General features: G+C 43.9%; 1 protein-coding gene across 2 annotated transcripts; it reads right to left on the bottom strand.

Moving 5' to 3' along the window:
- Nucleotides 1-10,697: 10,697 nt before the first annotated feature.
- Nucleotides 10,698-15,266, bottom strand: LOC140915721 (olfactory receptor 52H1-like). 2 transcript variants are annotated; one of them, XM_073356022.1, is made up of 2 exons: nucleotides 15,247-15,266; nucleotides 10,698-11,616 (listed from the first exon to the last, which is right to left on the bottom strand). In XM_073356022.1, exons 1-2 carry the CDS (start codon nucleotides 15,264-15,266, stop codon nucleotides 10,698-10,700), a joined length of 939 nt encoding a protein of 312 aa, XP_073212123.1. The 2 variants fall into 2 exon arrangements, with proteins under 2 accessions (XP_073212123.1, XP_073212031.1); XM_073355930.1 differs by lacking the exon at nucleotides 15,247-15,266 and having other exon boundaries at nucleotides 10,698-11,645.
- Between the last annotated feature and the right edge of the window lie 8,140 nt (nucleotides 15,267-23,406).

Here is a 23,406-nt window from a genome sequence, read left to right as displayed (position 1 = left end):
GGGAGACCCCTCCATTTGATCTTCAGCTGGCTCAAGAGACAGCCTCTCCACCCCCAAGGATATCTGAAAGAAACTGGAACAAAGGACAGTAACTACAGGGGGTGTGAGTGATTGCTGGACCCAGACTAGAAGGAGACTAGTCTGTAAAAGGAAGCTTTCTGGAACACTTCTGAGGCTGAGGTTTTAACTGTATTTAGTTTTCTTACTGTATTAGTCATAGACTTGCATGTTCTATTTTATTTTGCTTGGTAATTCATTTTGTTCTGTCTGGTACTACTTGGAACCACTGAAATCCTACTTTCTGTATTTAATAAAATCACTTTTTACTTATTAATTAACCCAGAGTATGTATTAATACCTGGGGAGGGCGGGGGAGGGGGGGAAGGGGCAAACAGCTGTGCATATCTCTCTATCAATGTTATAGAGGGAGAACAATTTATGAGTTTACCCTGTAGAAGCTTTATACAGGGTAAAACAGAGGTATTTGGTGTTTAGACACCACTGGGAGTTAGGCACCTGAGTGTTAAAGACAGGAACACCTCTTAAGCTGCTTTCAATTAAGCTTGCAGTTTGTGGGACGTGGTTCAGAGGTGGGTCTGGGATTGCAGCAGGCTAGTGGGTCTGGCTCAAACCAGGCTGGGTACTGAAGGCCCAAGCAGCCAGAACAGGAAATCAGGGGCAGAAGTAGTCTTGGCACATCCGTTGGCAACCCCAAGGGAGTTTCTCTGATCCAACCTGTCACACCTTCCAACCCTGATATTCTATGATTCTATGATCCTGTGACATGATAACAGTTTTCAAATACCTAAAAGATTGTTACAAGGAGGAGGGAGAAAAATTATTCTCCTTAACCTCTGATAGGACAAGAAGCAACAGACTTAAATTGCAGCAAAGGAGGTTAAGTTGGATATTAGGAAAATATTCCTAACTGTCAGGGTGCTTAAGCATTGGAATAAATTGCCTAGGGAGGCTGTGGAATCTCCATGATTGGAGATTTTTATGAGCGGGTTGGACAGACACCTGTCAGGGATGTTATAAATGGTGCTGGGGACTGGACTTGATGACCTCTCGAGGTCCCTTCCAGTTCTGTGATTCTGTGATGTACATCTTGAATACTGTGCACAGATCTGGTTGCCCCATCTCAAAAAAAGATACACTGAAAGTGGCAGAGGTACAGAGAAGGACAACAGAAATGATTAGGGGTACAGAATGCCTTCTGTATGAGGAGAGATTGATATGATAGATGTTCTATAAAATCATGACAGGTGTGGAGAAATTGAATAAGGAAGTGTAATTTACTCCTCACAACACACAAACTAGGGATCACCCAATGCAATTAATCGTCAGCAGATTTAAAACAAACAAAAGAAATAATTTCTTCACAGTTTGCAATAAGAACTAGATAAGTTCATGGACAATAGATCCATCATTTTTATTAGCCAGGATGGGCAGGGATCCAACACCATGTTCTGCATGTCCATAGCATCTGTTTTCCACAACCTGGGAGTGGGGGACAGGGGTGAATCATTCGATGATTGCTTGTTCTGTTCATTTCCTCTGAAGCACATGGTATTGGCCACTGTCAGAAAACAGGATACTGGGCTAGATGGACCATTGGTTTTACCCAGTATGGTCATTCTCATGCTCATATAGACCCCAGATATATCTGCCCCCTGCTGTAATACACCAGAACCCTCTCCCCTCTTAGAGCTGAGCTGGAACCAGGAGTGGCTGACAGGGTCTCTTCATCCACAGAGTTAGTAACAAAGGAAGAATATGCATTAACATTTTAAACCTAAGCAGTGTCCCTTCAGTGAGTTGCCACAAAATGCCAGAGTATGTTAGTACCAGAGCTGAGTGTTGGATTAAAGTAATAATTAATATGTTTATGTTATGGGAAAGTGTGAGAAAGAATGGCTCAGAAGAGGCCCAGATTTGGCATGCCCATTAGAAAGAAATATGCCTGTCAGTTTACAAGGTCCGGGTTGAAAGTAGAAGCACATCCCGAAACAAAAAGTCTGTTCTAACCTGATAAGATTACCTTTAAATAGGTATATAGATATTATTATATATAATAATTAATAATTAATAATTAATATAGATATATTAAATAGGATATAGATATTCAGGCCTGTCTGTAAAGGCCTATACTCTAAGAATTTAGGTGTATTCTTATCACTTGGCTAGTGATAGAGGTATAAAAGAAAGAATCAAAATCACTGTCTGCCGGTGTAAGGGCCTTCTCTTACTGTGACAGTTTGTGGCCCTGTGCTTAGGCTAAGGCCTTTGGCTAAGCAGCAGAGGCAGCCATAAGCTGGGAAGCGAACGGTCACCTCCTCACATTCCAAACTAGTCACATTGAAATAAGGTGCTATTGGGCTGTTAGGCACTATCAGGACAGGATTGTATTCCTATCACCTCCAGAGAAAGGGAAGTGCCTAGAAAATGTAAAAGGAAACTTAGTTTGATAGCATCCTGTCTGGCAAGAACTCACTTATCAATAGCTGGGATGTGAAATCCTCACTTCTGTATTGGTTTGTCATTATAGTTCCCACTTTGCTGTTGTTTGTCTGTATAATCTCTGTCTGGTTCTGTGATTGTTCCTGTCTGCTGTATAATTAATTTTGCTGGGTGTAAACTAATTAAGGTGGTGGGATATAATTGGTTACATAATCATGTTACAATATGTTAGGATTGGTTAGTTAAATTTCAGGAAAATGATTGGCTAAGGTATAGCTAAGCAGAACTCAAGTTTTACTATATAATCTGTAGTCAATGAGGAAGTGACTGGGGTGTGGGTGGGGGTGGGCATGTGGGTGTGTGAGATGGGAACAGGGAATGGGGGTAAGAAAATTGGAATCATGTTTTGCTAAAGGGGGAAATGGGAACAGGGAATGGGAGTAAGGAAATTGGAATCATGTTTGGCTAAGGGCAGGAATGGGAACAGGGACACAGGTGTAAGGCTCTGTGGTGTCAGAGCTGGGAAGGAGGATACTAAGGAAGGAAACTGGAGTCATGCTTGCTGGAAGTTCACCCCAATAAACATCGAATTGTTTGCACCTTTGGACTTCGGATATTGTTGCTCTCTGTTCATGCGAGAAGGACCAGGGAAGTAAGTGGGTGAAGGAATAAGCCCCCTAACATCTTGGTGCCGTGACTCGGATGCATCGCATTGGATAGGTGAGTGGCAGCCTGTAAGTCCCCCTCCCCAACAGTACGCGCAGCTGCTTGGAGGGGGTATCGCGAACTCTCGTGATGGTAGTTGCGGGTTCTGGCAAGCCAGGGTAAAGGATTTTTTGGATAAATGGATAAGGGAGGACCAGGACCCATACCAGGTACAGGGGTCAACCTGGGATAAGATTAAAAAGGAAATGGAGGAAGTGTTAGGGGACCCAGAGGGATGGGGGGTGGCTGAGGAGCCCACCCTCCTTGGTACATGGGTAGTGGAAGAAGGTCCCTGCCCATGGGGACTGAATGCCTTCCAGGGAAAGGAGGCACTTCAGTCTGCTTGTGAGAGATTTGAAGTAAGGGCAGCATTATGGGAAGCTGCCAGTAATCTTTCAAGTTTGGTGCTGCTTCAGCAAGGGGTGCTGAAGGGTTGTAAATTAGTTAGGGGTAGTTAAAGATGATTTGGGACAAAAGGGTTTAAAGTCAAAAGCAGAGTTAACAGACCACCTTTAGAGACTGGATCTGAGACTTGGTCCTCGGGGAGTGGAGAAAAAAAAAGTTTCAAAGTACAACCTGCCTTTCCACACTCTTTTGTTTTTCTGAAGTTTTAATGGAGGGTATTTTGGATACTTATGTGAGATGTCAAGAAGGAAGTTTTTGTTTAATGATAAAACCCAGTTATATAAATGTAACTGTATGTGCAACTCTGTGCAGTCACATTGGATGGAAGCTTGGTAATTAAATTTTCCAAGGGGGTCAGGTAGAGTGGCTACTATCACCACTACGCTTCTGTCCCCAGAAGCCTTTACAGCTATTCTGAGGGAAAATGGGCCCTTTTCCCACAGAAATGGTCTATAAGGGGCTGCTGCAGGCAGCAGGCGGAGAGAGAATCTGATCAAAATTATTTGACTACTGGGTAATGTAATCAAAATCACTAAAGGATGGAAGGGGTTTCTTTTGGAACTTAACTTGGCTGCCCCTGGTTTTGTCTAGTTGGACAAGATGGAAGTGTAATTGGGATACAGTTGTGTAAAAAAGAGTATTCACAGTGTAAGGGATGTTAGGCAAAACAGAATGTTGTGTGTGTGTGCACAGGTAAAAGAAAAGGAAAAGGGGAGGAATGATGGGAACACTGAGCCTTGGGATGGGTCTGGGGGATTAGATTGTTGCTTTGGTGGGTGTGCATGAAAACTCTGTAGGCATGGGGGAGGCAGTTATACCTTGTGTAAAATTAATTTGGCTAATATGATGTTATGGAGGTTAAACTATATGGAAGGAATTTGCATTTTCCCAGGACATGTGCAGTGTATATTGGAAAAGGAGTAAAAGAAATGCAAATAAAACATGGTACTTCATTAAAATCCTAATAGGGCTCCAAAAGGAGCCACAATAGGTTGTGCTTTCTTTTCCAGATCGCTGTGTTTTGGAGCAGGAAATGAAAGTGGAAAGTAATCAGAACTCTGGTGGAAGTAAAATGCTTCCCTTTTAAGACAGTGTCTGAGCTGCTAACAGCTTTGGATCCAAAAGCAAGCTAGTAAGCCTCTGTGTGTAAATGCAAATTACCTAGCTGATGGGCACAAAGGAGCTGCAAATAACAAATACATCCGGTCAGCAAACAAGCTACTAGAAGACTCAGATTATGGCCCTTCAGGAAAGGGAGGTGAAAAAAAAACAAAACAAGTTAAGCCTGAAAATAAGGGGGACAGGTTAACCTTAAGGGGTGTGTGTGTGTGTGTGTACAGTGCTAAAATCTGAAGCTGTGTCTCAGCTATTACCTGAGAATAAACTTAAAGCTTGGTACAGCAGAGAAACTATTGCAAACTTGGTCTGTTGTACAAGAGGGGAAACTGAGGTACACCATCTCATGAATTTCATAAATGACCAGTGAGTGAGGTAATCCACTAGACTGACTATAGAACAAAATAAGGACAGTCTGGAGGTAATTCTTCTGTTTTTCCTGCAAGTAGCAAGGACATTTGTAAAAGAAAGTGGTATTATTATTAAGCAATAATCTGTCCCCACCATGGGGAAGGAAATTTTTTCTTTTGCTTTTCAGACACTCTACAGGCAAGCTGGCGCCAGTGGGAAAAATAACCCAGAATACCATGGATCTATGTTTTGTGTTGTTTGTCTGTGGTGTTCGTCTTGTTGCTAGCATTGTTGTGTTTTAATGAACGGAAAACCTCATGATGTGGATGGGGGATGGCTTCCAAAGGCTGGCCTTGGGGTGGAAGATGTGTATGGGAATGCAAATTCTCAACTAGGAGGCCAGCACCTGTGTAATAGCTACTGTGGTACCTGGAAATGGAATGGCAACTAAGGTGGCCCCCACAAGCCCTATGGAAATAATGAAAAGGGGAGGAGCTCACTGGGAATTAATGGAGGGGGTGTAAAATAGTGTAAATCAATAGAAGATGTTTGGATGTGCCCCTCTCCTATGACTATAGAGGAGCAGGATCAATGGCCTATGCAAGGGGTGGACAATTGGATGTACTGTGTATAAGGTGTTTTGCTGGGAATGTACATATTACTGGGGTTACAATTACACCAGCCCATAACCAAACTACACCCATCTACATGCTGCTATATGGACTTTTGTACCTCACTACAGCCAAATCGCTGCCCCACTGACAGACCTAACCAAAAAGAAACAGCCAAATGCTGTTCAGTGGACCGAAAAGTGTCAGAAGGCCTTTAACAAGCTTAAAGCGACACTCATGTCTGACCCTGTACTAAGGGCCCCAGACTTTGACAAACCGTTCCTAGTAACCACAGATGTGTCCGAACGTGGTGTGGGAGCAGTTTTAATGCAGAAAGGACCTGATCAAGAATTCCACCCTGTAGTGTTTCTCAGCAAAAAACTGTCTGAGAGGGAAAGCAACTGGTCAGTCACTGAAAAAGAATGTTATGCCATTGTCTACGTTCTGGAAAAGCTACGCCCATATGTTTGGGGACGGCGTTTCCACCTGCAAACCGACCATGCTGCACTAAAGTGGCTTCACACCGTCAAAGAAACTAACAAAAAACTTCTTCGGTGGAGTTTAGCTCTCCAAGATTTTGATTTCGACATCCAACACATCTCAGGAGCTTCTAACAAAGTGGCTGATGCACTCTCCCGTGAAAGTTTCCCAGAATCAACTGGTTAAAATCGTCCTTGAGATGTGGAAAATATTGTTAGTCTTTATGTACTTGGTAGTATATTTAGAGATGCATGTGTCTTATTAACTCTGTTTTCCTAGAGCTCCAGGAAGAAATCCCAGCCAGTGTTTCACCCTAGCTGAGATTTGGGGGGCGTGTCATAAATATAAAGGGAAGGGTAAACCCCTTTGAAATCCCTCCTGGCCAGGGGAAAGCTCCTCTCACCTGTAAAGGGTTAAGAAGCTAAAGGTAACCTCGCTGGCACCTGACCAAAATGACCAATGAGGAGACAAGATACTTTCAAAAGCTGGGAGGAGGGAGAGAAACAAAGGGTCTGGGTCTGTCTGTAGTCGTCTTGGCCAGGGACAGAACAGGAATGGAGTCTTAGAACTTTTAGTAAGTAATCTAGCTAGGTATGTGTTAGATTATGATTTCTTTAAATGGCTGAGAAAAGAATTGTGCTGAATAGAATAACTATTTCTGTCTGTGTATCTTTTTTGTAACTTAAGGTTTTGCCTAGAGGGGTTCTCTATGTTTTTGAATCTAATTACCCTGTAAGATATCTACCATCCTGATTTTACAGGGGGGATTTCTTTATTTCTATTTACTTCTATTTTTTATTAAAAGTCTTCTTGTAAAACACTGAATGCTTTTTCATTGTTCTCAGATCCAAGGGTTTGGGTCTGTGGTCACCTATGCAAATTGGTGAGGCTTTTTATCCAACATTTCCCAGGAAAGGGGGGGTGCAAGTGTTGGGAGGATTGTTCATTGTTCTTAAGATCCAAGGGTCTGGGTCTGTAGTCACCTAGGCAAATTGGTGAGGCTTTTTACCAAACCTTGTCCAGGAAGTGGGGTGCAAGGTTTTGGGAAGTATTTTGGGGGGAAGGACGCGTCCAAACAGCTCTTCCCCAGTAACCAGTATTAGTTTGGTGGTGGTAGCGGCCAGTCCAAGGATAACGGGTGTAATATTTTGTACCTTGGGGAAGTTTTGACCTAAGCTGGTAAAGATAAGCTTAGGAGGTTTTTCATGCAGGTCCCCACATCTGTACCCTAGAGTTCAGAGTGGGGGAGGGACCTTGACATGACGACTACAGACAGACCCAGACCCTTTGTTTCTCTCCCTCCTCCCAGCTTTTGAAAGTATCTTGTCTCCTCATTGGTCATTTTGGTCAGGTGCCAGCGAGGTTACCTTTAGCTTCTTAACCCTTTACAGGTGAGAGGAGCTTTCCCCTGGCCAGGAGGGATTTCAAAGGGGTTTACCCTTCCCTTTATATTTATGACAGGTGCACAAATGGATCTGTGAATCTTATTGCTGTGAATAAGCCAGGGCTTACTGCCTGATTCCATACCAAGTGGTCAAGCTGGTTTGGACAATATCCCATTTCTCTGTGAACATTCAATGGACTTGTGATATGGACAAAAGCATACAAAACTTGAAGGAGCAGCTTGTTGCAACTGCCAGCAACTGGACACAAGATCGTGACCCCATCGAAGGAGGAGAGGCAGTATTTTGGGGGTGTCTCGGATGTTGGACCATACTGCAGTGGTCAGGACTCGGTGTTGCTGTGGATTTTGTATTGTTAACTGTACTTGTATTACGTTGCATAGGGAGATAACCTATTAGGAATGTAATAAGCTCTCCAAACCCTGCAGTGTACTAGACAACCCGGACCCAACCTTCTCAGGCCCACTCTAATGGGAAGTCTGGAACACTAATTGGAATAGGTGTGGTATGCCCGTATGAGAGAAGGTGCAGGGCACAATACTACACAAGGGGCAGTGGGACAAATGGAATATCGACACCTTCCACCTTGATGCCTGGCCCTATCAGGAAATGTTGCCATATGTCCTATGCTTTTCCAGGGATACCTGGGCAGGAGGATCCCAAAAGAAAAAGGAAAAAAAAAAAGGGTGGAGTGTTAGGATATAGATATTCAGGCCTGTCTGTAAAGGCCTATACTCTAAGAATTTAGGTGTATTCTTATCACTTGGCTAGTGATAGAGGTATAAAAGAAAGAATCAAAACCACTGTCTGCTGGTGTAAGGGCCTCCTCTCACTGTGACAGTTTGTGGCCCTGTGCTTAGGCTCAGGCCTTTGGCTAAGCAGCAGAGGCAGCCATAAGCTGGGAAGCGAACGGTCACATCCTCACATTCCAAACTAGTCACATTGAAATAAGGTGCTATTGGGCTGTTAGGCTCTATCAGGACAGGATTGTATTCCTATCACCTCCAGAGAAAGGGAAGTGCCTAGAAAATGTAAAAGGAAACTTAGTTTGATAGCATCCTGTCTGGCAAGAACTCACTTATCAATAGCTGGGATGTGAAATCCTCACTTCTGTATTGTTTTGTCATTATAGTTCCCACTTTGCTGTTGTTTGTCTGTATAATCTCTGTCTGGTTCTGTGATTGTTCCTGTCTGCTGTATAATTAATTTTGCTGGGTGTAAACTAATTGAGGTGGTGGGATATAATTGGTTACATAATCATGTTACAATATGTTAAGATTGGTTAGTTAAATTTCAGGAAAATGATTGGTTAAGGTATAGCTAAGCAGAACTCAAGTTTTACTATATAATCTGTAGTCAATGAGGAAGTGACTGGGGTGTGGGGGGGTGGGTGTGTGAGATGGGAACAGGGAATGGGGGTAAGAAAATTGGAATCATGTTTTGCTAAAGGGGGAAATGGGAACAGGGAATGGGAGTAAGGAAGTTGGAATCATGTTTGGCTAAGGGCAGGAATGGGAACAGGGACATAGGTGTAAGGCTCTGTGGTGTCAGAGCTGGGAAGGAGGATACTAAGGAAGGAAACTGGAATCATGCTTGCTGGAAGTTCACCCCAATAAACATTGAATTGTTTGCACCTTTGGACTTCGGGTATTGTTGCTCTCTGTTCATGTGAGAAGGACCAGGGAAGTAAGTGGGTGAAGGAATAAGCCCCCTAACAGACAGCTGCTGTTACAACTGTTTTCCTCAACTCAGGAATAAGATCTGTTAACCCCACTCTTGCATTTTTTTTATCTTGCTTCTTTTCTTTTTAAAGGTAACAAGTGATATGAACAGATTAATTGGAGTCTGTCATGCCTCAGTGATTTTAGAATGGTTATGATAATGAATTGATAATAAAATGTAGATGTGATCAAAAGAAAATATTAAGTGTGATTGTGGTTGTATGTTTGGATGGGTAATAAAACCCATCCAAACATACAACCACAATCACACTTGGGTTGAGGTGCCAGCCTTAGAATCGTAATAAATGACACTGCATCTGGAGGAAGAAAAACAACTACCCTCCGAGAGGACCATTTGGCCGAAGAATGCGCTGGGCGATATAACCCGATAACCCTGAGGGTACACCGGAATCCAGCCCCATCTGCCCCAAGAACAGGGGGACCAAAGAAACAAAGATCAAAATAACAACAAACTATCATTCCTGTGCCATCTACGTGATTGTGTATCACTTCAAATCTGAGAACAGCATGACGAGGCAAACCAATAGACTTGTATGAGGATGGAACCCTGTAAAGACAGACCCAAAAGACTGAGGAATTTGGATCTGGTTTTGCAAACAACTTCCAGTATCATCGGATGCGCATGTGACAAGGCCTGACTCCATCCTCGTCTCCAGGCCACCTGGCCAATGACTTGGCACGAGCACTGCTAGGCTGGTAACTATAACAACAACCTGGCAGAACTTGTCTGTGTGTGAATGAATGTGTGAGTGAATAGAATGTTATAGCTATAACTGATTGCTTACTCTGATTCTTTCTGTATTCAGAATAAAAGTGGCATATTGCCTTATCCCCTGAAAAAGATCCTGCTGGTTTTCATTTTCAAAGTATCATATGAGTGGGTCTAATATTTACTTTTTATATGTATTTATATATATATATGAATTAGATAAAGTGCTCCTGTCAGCTCTTTGCTAAGTTATCTGCCAAAAAAATTAGAGTTCCGAGAGCCTAAGTAGCCCCTTGAATTGAGGTTAAAGATGTCACCCCTACCAAAATCTGAAATGGCGTGCTTGCAGCTGGTGGGGAGGGACATGGAGATCATCCAGAGAGTGACAGGGGAACAGGAGGAGCAAGTGACAGCAGCATGGCCTTTGGGGGGCGGGGAAGAGGCAGAGCAGGAGTAGGGCCTTGGTGGAAGATGTGGGGCAAGGAGTGGGGCCTTGGTGGTCAAGTTAAAAGCAATTTGAATGGTGTCAGCTCAGTGAGTTGTACACAGACCAGTTCCCCAGTTTGTCATGCTAAGCCAACACAGTATGGTCAAGAAAGGGTTTAATGCCTCTCAGACTGTCCTGTATGTGATCCAGGGAAGAGTGCCCAACACCATGTTACAAGCCAGCTCAGTGCAGAGCTCGGTCTGAGAGCCAGAGCACTAGGAGAAAAATTTAGGTCCCTTTATGCGTAAAGAGCCGGAGCACCCTGTCCCGGATCTGTTTCGTCCTCACACCAAAAATGATGGGATTTAGCATGGGGGGTACCAGCAGGCACACATTACCAAAGAGAATGTGGAAATGCAGGGCCACATTGTGGCCAAACCGATATGTGAGGATAGTGAAGAGACCTGGGATGTAAAAGGCTAAAATGGCAATGAGGTGGGAGCCACAGGTCAAAAAAGTCTTCAGCCGGGCGTCCTTTGTGGGGAGGCTGAAGATGGCCCTGAGGATCTGGGTATAGGACACAGCTATAAAAACCATATCTAGACAAATGGTTGAGCTTGCCACAATGAGGCCGTAGTAATTATTGATACGGGTGTCAGCACAGGCCAGATTCACCATGGCTATGTGCTCGCAGCATGTGTGGGGGATGATGTTGGTTCTGCAATATGGCAACTGCCTTGCAAGCAAGGGACAGGGCAGTGCAAGCGTGCTGCCACGCAAAACCACAGCCAGGCCAATCTTGGCCACAGTTGGGTTTCTCAGGGTGGTGGAGTGTCTCAGTGGATCGCAGATGGCCACGTAGCGATCAAAAGCCATAGCTATGAAGATCCCAGACTCTATTGCAAAGAAGCAATGAATGAAGAACATCTGGGTGAGACAGGAATTGAAATCGATCTCCCTGGAATTGAACCAGAAGATGCTCATCATTTTGGGAACTGTGCTTGTGCACAGGACCAGGTCGGTGACGGCCAGCATGCAGAGGAAATAGTACATGGGCCCATGGAGGCTTGGCTCTGTCTTCACGATGAACAGGATGGTGAAGTTCCCCAAGATGGCTATGATGTACATGGTGCAGAAGGGGATGGAGAGCCAGATATGGGTGGCCTCCAGGCCAGGAACGCCCAGCAGGATGAAGGTGGAGGGGTTGGTGAAGTCGGTTGTGTTGGAATCTGACATGGAGTAGGGGGAGAAAGTGTCCAACTCTGAGGCAGAACAGTGTCTCCTGCGTGTACCGTATATTCCCCTGTCTTCCTGTAGGTGCCCAGGGTCTAGGGTGAAGGTCACAGGACAAATGCCTGGATGGAGAGACAATGTTAATATGAGACACAACATGCACAGCTGGAGGATGTTCTCATGGGTGAAATAGTTTGCCCAGTCTTCACAAACAGAGAAATGCCATTTTCATTATTGAGATAAATGAATTATGAAAAACTTTAACCCTACAAATGCCAATTCCATTTTTATGGTGCTCCATGCATCAATCTTCCTACACGTTGTGTTGAGGGAAACCTGAAAAGGCACCAGCAGGAAATACAGGTGTGAAAATGCTATGAAAGCCAGGCTACAGGGTCCATGCTGTAGGGACTTGCCCGTGCACCCAGTTGCTCAAAACCTGAGAGTGGAAAAAACCCAAACCTTTGCCAAGACAGGTGCCAGGGGCAAATATCCCAAATAGAACATACCCCAGGGAAAATACCTGGGCCTCATGTTAGCAGCACCATGAAAACACCTGCTCATTCACAGTAGTAGTCAAAACAAAGATAATGTTCGGATGCCCAAGGAATGGGGCAGAGAATAACCTGCTCTGGATAAGCACTCCATTGTGGTCACACAAGGACATAGCAGATAGAAAGGGGAGTTCCGAGACAGGCTCTGTGAATGTGGGAGGCTGCCCTATGTGGACAGACTGAAAAGTCTGGGACTGTTTAGTTTAGAAAAGAAACAAGGAAAGGGACATTTGATAGAGGAGAATAAAATTAAGAATGGAACTGATTACATTCAAATGGACAAACAGAGAAGAGTTCCCAACCAGTAACATCTAAAGACGTTTAGTTCTTCAAAAGGACAATTTCTCCAAAGCTGAGGCAAATTACCAACAAAGACCAAAAAATGGGAATGAAAACTTTGGACAAAAAACGGGTTCAAAGGCAAAATACAGACAGCAATTAAGGGGCTGAAAGCAACATGTAGCAAAGAGAAAGGAAACTTGTTAGTGTTGAAGAAACAGTAGATGTGTTCAAGAAATATTTTTTTTTCTGAAGCAGTATCAAGTGCTTCTATCACCTGAAGTGATGAAATACTTTCCAGTGCATTAGCAGTCAAGGAGGATTTTAAACAGCATCTACAGTAGTATATTAGAATTACGAACACAGGTTACAATCCTCCCAGATCAACCACACACCTCATTCAGAACCAGAAGTATGCAGTCAGGCAGCAGCAGAGACAAAGAAAAATGGCTAGTAGAGGACAGTTCAGTGTTAAATGTAAACTATAACAAAATAAAAGGGAAAGTTTATTGCAAATCTTTGAGAAGGTGAGGAAAAAATGGAAAAAATCCTGGTATGGGATTAGTTAAAAAAAAAGTTGAGGAATATAAGTAATGACAGTCCACACCATGGTTTATGGAAAACAGGTTTTGTCAAATAAACCCAATTCCATCCTTTAATGAGAGTACATGTTTGGTTGATCAAGGAATGATGCAGATGCAAAAGACTTTGATTTCTCTGACTCATTTGATTTAGTAGGGGAAACATTCAGATAAAAAATGAACACAATGCAATAGCTTAGAGTACACGTTAAATGGATTAAAAACTGGATAACCGACAGATCTCAGAAAGCAGTTATAAGTCAGTGATTGTCAACAAATGGGGGTGTTTCTAGTGGTATTCTGCAGGGATCAGTTTTCGGCCCGATACTATTCAATATTTTCATCAATGATTTGGAAGCAAAAAGAAAATCAGTGCAGATAAAATTTGTGGACGATACAAAGACTGGCAGATTGGTTACAATGAGGAGAACACGGCAGGCATATTTATTGCTGTGGAGGATTTGGTGAGCTTGGCCCATGCATACACAATGTTTTAATACAGTTAAATGCAAAATTATCCTCTCGGAACTGGGAATTCAAGCCTGACCCACAGACTAGGGCACTATAGTATTACATGCAGGGACCCTGAAAAGGATTTAGGGGTGACTGTGGAGAACCAACTCCCCATGAGCTCCCAGTGTGATGCTGTGGTGGAAAGGGTTGATGAGATCCTCTGATGCATAAACAAGGGAGCGGTGAGTTGGAGCAGCGGAAGGATTTTACCTCTCCATGTGGCATTGGTGAAACTGACTGTATGCAGTCCTGGGTTCCACTTTTCCAAAAGGATCTTAAAAAATGGGAGAGGGTACATTAAAAAACAACAACAAAAATGATTGGCAGCTGGAGAAAATGCCTCTGACATTGAGTCTTCATGAGCTTAATCTATTTATCTTATCAAAAAGAGGATCAAACAAAGACTTTCATGGAGAGAAAACCCTGGGTACTAATGGGCTCTGAAATCTAACAGAGAGGAGCAGAGCAAGACCCAATGCCTGGAAGCTGAAAACAGACAATCTCCAGTTGGAAATAAGGGCCAAAGGTTTAGCACTGAAGGTGATTAAGTGTTGGAAAACACTGGAAATGGAAGTGGTGGATTCTCCAACTCCCCATCGTCTGCTGATGAAGACTGGATGCTTTCCTGGAAGATCTGCTTCAGGGCTTCTCCACACTGAAAGCATTACAGCGGTGCGGCCGTAGTGATTCATTGTAGACATCACTTACACCGACGGCAGGGGTTCTCCCATCAGCGTAGGTAATCCACCTCCCTGAGAGGTGGTAGCTAGGTAGATGGAAGAATTCTTCTATTGACTTCATGCTGTCTACACCAGGGTTAATGTGATATAGCTACATCTCTCAGGGGTGTGGATTATTTTTGCTGCTTCAAAAAATGAAAAGGCAACTTTAAGTTGCATTATCAGAGGCATAGCATGCAGGTCATGAGCGGTGATATTACCATTCTACTTGTCGCTCGTTAGTCCTCCTCTGGAGTACTGTGCCCAGTTTTGGTCACCTCTGAATACAAAGGATGTAGAGTAACTGTAGAGGATCCAGAGGCGAGTGGCAAAGATGATCAAAGGGAGGGAGTACAAGCCATATGAGTAAACTGAAGGAACCAGGTATGTTTAGTTTCTAAAAGATTAGATTAAGAGAGGACACAATAGCAGTGTTCAAATACTTGAAAGCCTTCCTTAAAAATGTGGAGTAAAGTTGATCTCTCTTGCCACAAAGCTCAGGACAAGAGGCAATGGGTTCAAACTACAGCATGGCAGATTTAGATGAAATCTCAGGAAGCACTTCCTAATGTAAGAAAAGTAGGACAAAGGAACAGATGGAAGGTTGTTCGATCTCCTTCGCTGGAGGTTTTCCAAAGGAAGTGGCTAACTATCTGTCTGGCATGACTAAGACACAACAAATCCTGCATCTTGGCAGGGGTCAGATTTGATGACCCTTGCGGTCCCCTCTAACCCTATAGCTCTGTGAGTCCATAATGTAAAATCCTAGTGTAGACCAAGTCTTAGTCAAACAGAAGCCATGGAGCTCAATACAGGGGGAAATGGGTGAAATTTACTGGCCCGTATTATACAGGAGTTAATAGATAAAGATAAAGAAAGTATCTTTATTGATAAAGAAATTAGATCAGACATTCATATTTACTGTGTATCATAACACTCAAACAAGGGAACATGGAATTACACTGAAAGTCTGAACATATCACATTCAGAAAAGAAAGTTGTTTACATAATCCATATTTAGCCTGTGGAACTCCCTGCCACTGTCATTATTGGAAAGAAGAGTTTAGCTTAATGTGATTCACAAGGGTATCAATGTGATGTATTGGCCGTTGTGGGTCATGCTGGTGTCACCAACTTCAGTTAAGGCTGTCTGACACCTTCAAGTAGGAGACCTCATTTTCAGTTGCTTATAAGTTTGCCAAAGTTTAACCTTTTGGACTGAAATATCCCACACTGGGTGTCTGCATCTGGCTGAATTGTTTTTTTTTGTTTTTTTGTTTTTTTGAAATTTTCCAGCATAACAATACAAGCAACTTCTTGAATTAAGTTAGGAGAGAAAATGTCTTGCCCATGTTGAAAAATTCTTATAATTGTTCCAGTGAAGAGCCCGAGCATCTCCATGCTTTACAGCAGATAAAGGCAGGGTAAGCATTTCCCCCTCTCCATGCACCCATTAACTACCAGAGCCCTGAAATTTAAGAGGAGGAGGACAGTGTCTATGCATTAACTCACTGCTCGCTCCTGAGGTATTTACTCAATTCTTACTCCAAGGGGAGTTTTGATTCAGTGGCGCTTGAACAAACTATGAGCTACAGCCTGAGAATTTGGCCTTGTATCACACATCCTCTAACACCTTTCATCCTGAAGGAGCCCCTGTGCCACTGGAATGTAGCCACATTGGGGCTCGAGGCCATCAGCCATGGGGACACAGCAAACAGGGACATTCTGGCCCATGATACCGGAGCAAGCTCATGTCCTGAGGCAAGGGCCCAGGTATGTTTCATGGCTGTGCAGAGTGGAAAAGGCCACAGACTTACTCTCTATCTCATCACGCTCACATCGCATGGGGTTCGTCGAGCAGGTGAACTCCTCAGCAAGAGACGGGGAGCAGTGAATTCCAAGACAGACGAGTCTTCCCTGGGAATCTCCCTCAGATAGTTGTGTCCCACATCTGTCTCACATTGCAAACTGAGACCTGACAGCGGGATGTGCACCTTTTATTATATAGCTCTGTGCTATCCCAGTGGGGTTCACTCAGCCTCTAGCAGAGAAGAGGCATCTGGATGTAAACAGGCTGGAGACAAGCCTGTCTGCTCTTCTGTGCTGTTTATCCAGCTTTAGCAGCAAACAGTAATTAAGGGGTCTTCCCAAGGGAGAGGAGAACTTTTGGGATCTGTGCTGAGTCAGAGAGGAATTGGCTGCTCTGTGTATTTGAGTATATTGAAAACATTTTAGTTGATTAGCAAGAAAACAAAGGTTAATGTTAGCTCTCTATTGTGCCTGATACCCTGTACATGCCAGGGTGGCTGGGTAAATAGTAGATCAGGGGCGGGTAAACTTTTTGGCCTGAGGTCCGCACCAGGTTTCAGAAATGGTATGGAGGGCCGGTTAGGGGAGGGGGTTGTGGCCTGGCCCCCACCTCTTATCCGTCCCGTCCCCCCAGGACCGCTGCCCCATCCACCCCGCCTGCTCCCTGTCCCCTGACTGCCCCTGGACCCCTGCCCCTAACTGCCTCCCGCTACCCCATCCAACCCCTCCTCTCATTCCTGACTGCCCCCCTGGGACTCCTGCCCCATCCAACCATCCTTTCTCCCTGTCCCCTGATTGCCCCCGGAACCCCTGCCTCTGACTGCCCCCTGCTGCCCCATCCAACCCCCGCTCCTTCCTGACTGCCCACCGGAACTCCTGCCTCAATCAACCCCCTGTTCCCCTCCCTCTGACTGCCCCGACCCCTATCCACACCCCCAGCCCCTAACCACCACCCCAAACTCCCCTGCCCTCTATCCAACCCCCCCGCTCCCTGCCCCCTGACCGTGCAGCATGGAGCACCGGGTCAGGCCGGGCTCTGCAGCTGCCACAGGAGTTCTCAGCCCCACCGCCCAGAACACTGCGCTGGCAGCAGAGCTCGCTGAGGCTATGGGGGAGGCAGGACAACAGGGGAGGGGCCAAGGGCGAGCCTGCTGGGGCCTGAGCTCAGTGGCCGGACAGAAGGGTCCCGTGGGACGAATGTGGCCTGAGGGCCATAGTTCGCCCACCTCTGCAGCAGACAGAATGATCTGGAGAAAGATGACTAAGGGGAAACATGAGCAGTTTATGCATGCACACAGAGCAGTCTAAGGGATCCAAGGGATCCACTAATACTCCTCAGTAACGTTTCATTGAAAGATAGTGAATGGGAACATATCCCCACTATATAGATAGGTAAACTGAGGGATAGGGAGACATGACTCGGCCAAGGTCACAAAGCAAATCACGACAGAACCCGGGAGTCTGGAGTTCCCTGCCAGTAACCATGGTCTCTCTGTCAGTAACTGAGCACCCAACAAGAGGGAAATGGACTCATGGTCTAGCAGGACCTGTGCCTTGTGTCAGTTTGATGGACTTCTTCACTGTGCAACCTGGAAGTGGAGCACCACTGAGCCCTCTGGCATACCAATCTCAGCCCCCTATCACATGGTGAGGCTATGACAATGTGTAATCCTCTCCAGGTCTTCCACTTATACAGCCATACACAGACAGGGATCCACCCAGCTGCATTCCATGAGTACTTTCACTAGTCACTCATGAACCAGCAATAGCGGGGCTCCAGACAGTTCCCCCCAGCTTCCCAGCATAGGACCCAGATCTGTATTGTCTTGTCCTGGTCAGAAGCTTGAGCAGTGTAAGTTTATAACCCAGTATGCCCCTCCCTCATTGTGGAGAGGACAATACACAGGCCCCTCTTCCTGAGACCCGGAGGGCTTTGGTTCCTTGACCATGGGATGCTGTTCAAGGAAGAAGGACTGTTAAGCAGAGATGGGGTCCACCTATCCAGAAAGGGGAAGATCACATTTGTAAACAGACTGGTTATCTAGTGAGGAGGACTTTAAACTAGGTTAGAAGGCGGCAGGTGAACAAAGCCCACAGGTAAATCAAAAACCTGGAGGCTTGCGAGAAGGGTCAGAGATCAGGGGAAGCATGGGCTGTAATAGCAGGGATCAAAGAGGGTCAAGACAGAACTGGGGGAAAATCAAATTAGCATCCTAAATGTCTTTATACTAATGAGAGAAGTATGGGGAATAAGCAGGACGAATTTCCAATGCTAGTAAATGAACACAACTATAAATAGTTGGCATCAGAGAGACTTGGTGGGATAATACACATGACTGGAATATTAGTATAGAAGGGTACAGCTGGCTCAGGAAGGAGAGGCTGGGGAAAAAAAGACAGAATGTGTTCCCTTATACATAAAAATGTATTCACTTGGTCTGAAGTTGAGATGGAAATAGGAGACAGACTTGTCAAAAGTCTCTGGGTAAGGATAAAAGAGGTAAAAAAACAAGGATGATGTCATCATAGGGGTCTACTACAGACCACCTAACCAGGAAGAAGAGGTGGTTGAGACTTTTTTAAATAACAAACAAAGACATCCAAAGCACAGGACTAGGTGGTGATGGGGCACTTCAACTATCCAGACATCTGCTGGGAAAATAACACAGCAGAGCACAGCTTATCCAACAAGTTCTTGGAATGTACTGGAGACATTTTTTTTATTCCAGAAGATGGAGAAAGCTACTGGGAAAGAGGCTATTCTAGATTTGATTTTGACAAATAGGGAGGAACTGGTTGAGAATTTGAAAGTAGAAGGCAGCTTGGGTAAAAGTGATCATGAAATGATAGAGTTCATGATTCTAAGGAATGGTAGGAGGGAAAACAGCAAAATAAAGTCAATGTGTTCAATTGTTTTTCCTCTTAGACTGGCTTCCCATGGGATCTTACCTACCAACTCTCTGAGTTTGCTAAAGCCTGCCTTCTTGAAATCCATGGAACAAGAGCAAACTATTACACTGAGTAGGAAAGATACGAAGTATGACTAGAGACCACCCTGGCTTATCTTGAATTATCTTTAATATCTAAAAATAAAAAAAAAGAGTCCTACTAAAAGTGGAAACTAGATCAACATACAAAGGATAAATATAAACAAATAAAACAAGTAGGTAGGGACAAAATTAGAAAGGCCAAGGCACAAAACAAGATCAAATTAGCTAGAGACATACAGGGTAACAAGAAAACACTCTACGAATACATTAGAAGCAAGTGGAAGACGAAGGACAAGATAGGCCCATTACTCAATGAAGAGGGAAGAGCAATAACAGAAAATGCGGAAATGGTAGAAATGCTTTATGATTTTTGTGTTTTGGTTTTCACCAAGAAGGTTGGTGGCAATTGTTTACCTAACATAGTGAATGCCAGTGAAAATGAGATAGGATCAGAGGCTAGAATAGGGAAAGAACAAGTTAAAATTACTTAGAAAGTTAGATGTCTTCAAGTCATCAGGGCCTGATGGAATGCATACTGAAGGAGCTGACTGAGGAGATATCTGAACCATTAAGTATTTATCTTTGAAAAGTCATGGAAGAAGGGAGAGATTCCAGAAGACTGGAAAAGGGCAAATATAGTGTCCATCTATAAAAAGAGAAATAAGGGCAACCAGGGATTTACAGACCAATCAGCTTAACTTCTGTACAAGGAAAGATAATGGAGCAAAAAATTAAGGAATCCATTTGCGACATCAAAGAGAAAATAAGGTGATAAGTAATAGTCAGCATGGATGTGTTAAGAACAAATCATGTTGAACCAACCTGATAGCTTTCTTTGACAGGGTACCAAACCTTGTGGATGGCGGGAAGTGGTAGATGTGCTATATCTAGACTTTAGTATGGCTTTTGATACAGTCTCACATGACCTTCTCATTAACAAGCTAGGAAAATACAACCTAGATTGATCCATTTTTAAGATATCATAGAATATCAGGGTTGGAAGGGACCTTAAGAGGTCAGCTAGTCCAAACCACTTTTCAAAGCAGGATTAATTCCCAATTTTTTCCTCAGATCCCTCAATGGCCCCCTCAAGGATTGAATTCACAACCCTGGATTTAGCAGACCAGTGCTCAAACCACTGAGCTATCCCTCCCCCCTCTACTAAAGGTGGGTGCATAACTGCTTGGAAAACCATTTCCAGAGAGTAGTTATCAATGGTTCACAGTCATGCTGGAAGGGCATAATGAGTGGAGATCTGCAAGGATCAGTTCTGGGTCCAGTTCCGTTCCATATCCCCATCAATGATTAACTAATGGCATAGAGAATACACGTACAAAGTTTGCAGATGATACCAAGCTGAGCGGGTTTGCAAGTGCTATGGAGGATAGGATGAAAATTGAGAACTATCTGGACAAACTGGAGAAATGGACAGAGGTAAACAGGATGGAATTCAGTAAGGAAAAATGCAAATTATTCCACTGAGGAAGGAACAATCAGTAGTACACATACAAAATGGGAAATGACTGCCTAAGAAGGAGTACTGCAAAAAGGGATCTAAGAGTCATAGTTGACCACAAGGTAAATATCAGTCAACCGTGTTACACTGTATGAAAAAAAAGAAAACATCATTCTGGGATTTGTTAGGAAGCGTATTGTAAGCAAAACACGAGAATTAATTCTTCTGCTCTACTCCACGCTGATTAGGCCTCAACTGGAGTATTGTGTCCAGTTCTGGGCGCCACATTTCAGGAAAGATTTGGACAAATTGGAGAAAGTCCAAAAAAGAGCAACAAAAATTATTAAAGGTCTAGAAAACCTATAAGGAAAGATTGAAAGAAGTGGATTTGTTTAGTCTGGAAAGGAGAAGACTGAGAGGGGACATAACAGTTTTGAAGTACCTAAAAGGTTGTTACAAGGAAGAGGGTGAAAACTTGTTCTCCTCAACCTGTGGTGATAGGACAAGAAACAATCGGCTTAAATTGCAGCAAGGGAGGTTTAGGTTGCACATTAGGAAAAACTTCCTAACTGTCAGAGTGGTCAACCACTGGAATAAATTGCCTAGGGAGGTTGTGGAATCTCCATCATTAGAGATTTTTAAGAGCAGGTTGGACAGACACCTGTCAGGGATGGTCCAGGTGGTGCTTGGTCCTGCCATGAGTGCAGGGGACTGGACTTGATGACCTCTCAAGGTCCCTTCCAGTCCTATGATTCTGCGATTCCCCAAGAACCTGAGATTTTTATATGTACCATGCAGGATCCAGGGCAGCTGAGGAGGCAGTTGTTACACTACCCCCATATGATTATGGCTTAGTTATGATGCATCTTGTACAAAACATATCGTGTGAAGTGTGTATGGAAAAGATATAATTTTCAGAATAAGATGATCCTATTTGTGCATGTGTCATTTTTTTATCTGAATTTATGATTATTGACTATGTAACTGTATTTGAAATGTTTCAGAGTAACAGCCGTGTTAGTCTGTATTCGCAAAAAGGACAGGAGTCCTTGTGGCACCTTAGAGACTAACCAATTTATTTGAGCATGAGCTTTCGTGAGCTACAGCTCACTTCGACAGTATGCATCTGATGAAGTGAGCTGTAGCTCACGAAAGCTTATGCTCAGATAAATTGGTTAGTCTCTAAGGTGCCACAAGTACTCCTTTTCTTTTTGTATTTGAAATGTAGTTATTCCTGGGTGACACCCACTAGTCAAAATGCTTCCATTCTAGACAGCTAGTTGTAAAGGGCTTATTCAGGATAATTGGCCAATAGGAGAAACTATAGGGCATACGAGAAGCTTATCCCTGACCTGGTAAGCTGACCTGAGAATGCTCCTGGCCTGCCAGCCTATGGATAATGGCTGCTATGACTCAGCAGGGCAAGCAAGGGCATGGGACCAGACCACACACACTGAACTCCATTTTGGTACCTGTATTTTTTCAATAGATCAGGTGGGGTGTGACATCATCTCTTGGCCTCACTTCCTACACAAGAGAACTCATGTAAACACCAGAGGAACAAAGACTGAACTGGCAGAAGTGCTGGTCCCAGGCTAAAGGGATTTCTCGCCTGCATATGGAAACTTGGTTGACAGCTTGTATCATCAGTCAGGGTGAGAAATTGTTAATTCGTATCCCATCTATTTAGTATGTTAGACTTAGTTTGTGTTTGTTAGGTAATCAGATTTGATATGTTTCTTGTCACTTATAATCATATAAAATTGATCTTTTTGTTGTTAAGAAACTTGTTTTATGCTTTATCTTTACCAGCATTTTCTGAGTAAAGTGTCTGGGAAAAATCTCAGCTCTGTGTACAAAGGCTGTTGCTTATCATTCCCACATCAAGGGGAAAGCAACCTATATTACTGAGTTTATGCTGTACAGGCACCTGTGCAGTGCAAGAGGGTATAATTCTGGGTTTATACACCAGCAAGGGTGAAAGGTGGAGGAGCTGGGAAATTGGCTGTTGTCTCCTGCTTGTCATTGAGTGGCTTAGGTAAAGCACTCAGGCACCTTAGTTGGATGTGTGGCAACACCTGCTGTTGTGTTGGGTGACACCGGACTTGCAGAGGCTGGCTGTGTCACCAACAAAGCAGTGTCAGAACGGCCAGCCCAGCTGGAGAGGTAAGGGGCACAGCAGTTTCCACAGGTCCCAGACTGCACCCTGGTGGTGATAATCTGTCACAGCGGTCTGTGTTACTCTGCTTTCTGGGTGTTAGAAGAAAAGAGCAGGTTGACCCAGAGGCAGATTTGAGTATGGGCTTCTTTATTGCGATACCTGTTCCCCTCAACCCAATTGTTGAGTAAGCACTGGATTAGTTACAGCACACTCTTTTTATTTACGTTAGTATGTAAATGCCTACATTTTGTTACAACACCCCAAAATCCCTTATTAAGCAATAGAAACACCCATACTATTAGTATACTCACCCCTATCTATTGTTCACAGCATTACACATGTTATACAGGCATTTTTACCTTGAAAATACATTTCTTTGCTGTAATTTTTTGCTACAAATTTCCTTAATTAGTGGTTCTCAGGGGAGGGAGGGAGGGGCCATGAGCAATTCTCAGGCAAGGGAGGAAGGGGCCATGACCCATGGCTTGTTTATGTAGCTGGAAAAGGAAGGGAGAGGGAGATAACACTTCTTTAACACAAAGGGGATTCATTAGACAATTACATTTCTCATACATCTACAGGGCTTATCAATTCTTAAAAGCAACAAGGAAGAGAAAAATATGGCAATTTATTTATCAAACAAAGAAATACTGCCTGCTTATGCCTTTATCCCCTAATGCCATGTCAGCACATCATCAGCTT

Source organism: Lepidochelys kempii, chromosome 1 (genome assembly GCF_965140265.1).
Source record: "Lepidochelys kempii isolate rLepKem1 chromosome 1, rLepKem1.hap2, whole genome shotgun sequence".
Classification (NCBI taxonomy): domain Eukaryota; kingdom Metazoa; phylum Chordata; order Testudines; family Cheloniidae; genus Lepidochelys; species Lepidochelys kempii.
The sequence above is the reverse complement of the archived record's forward strand: the minus strand, read 5'-3'. Positions and strand labels throughout refer to the sequence as shown.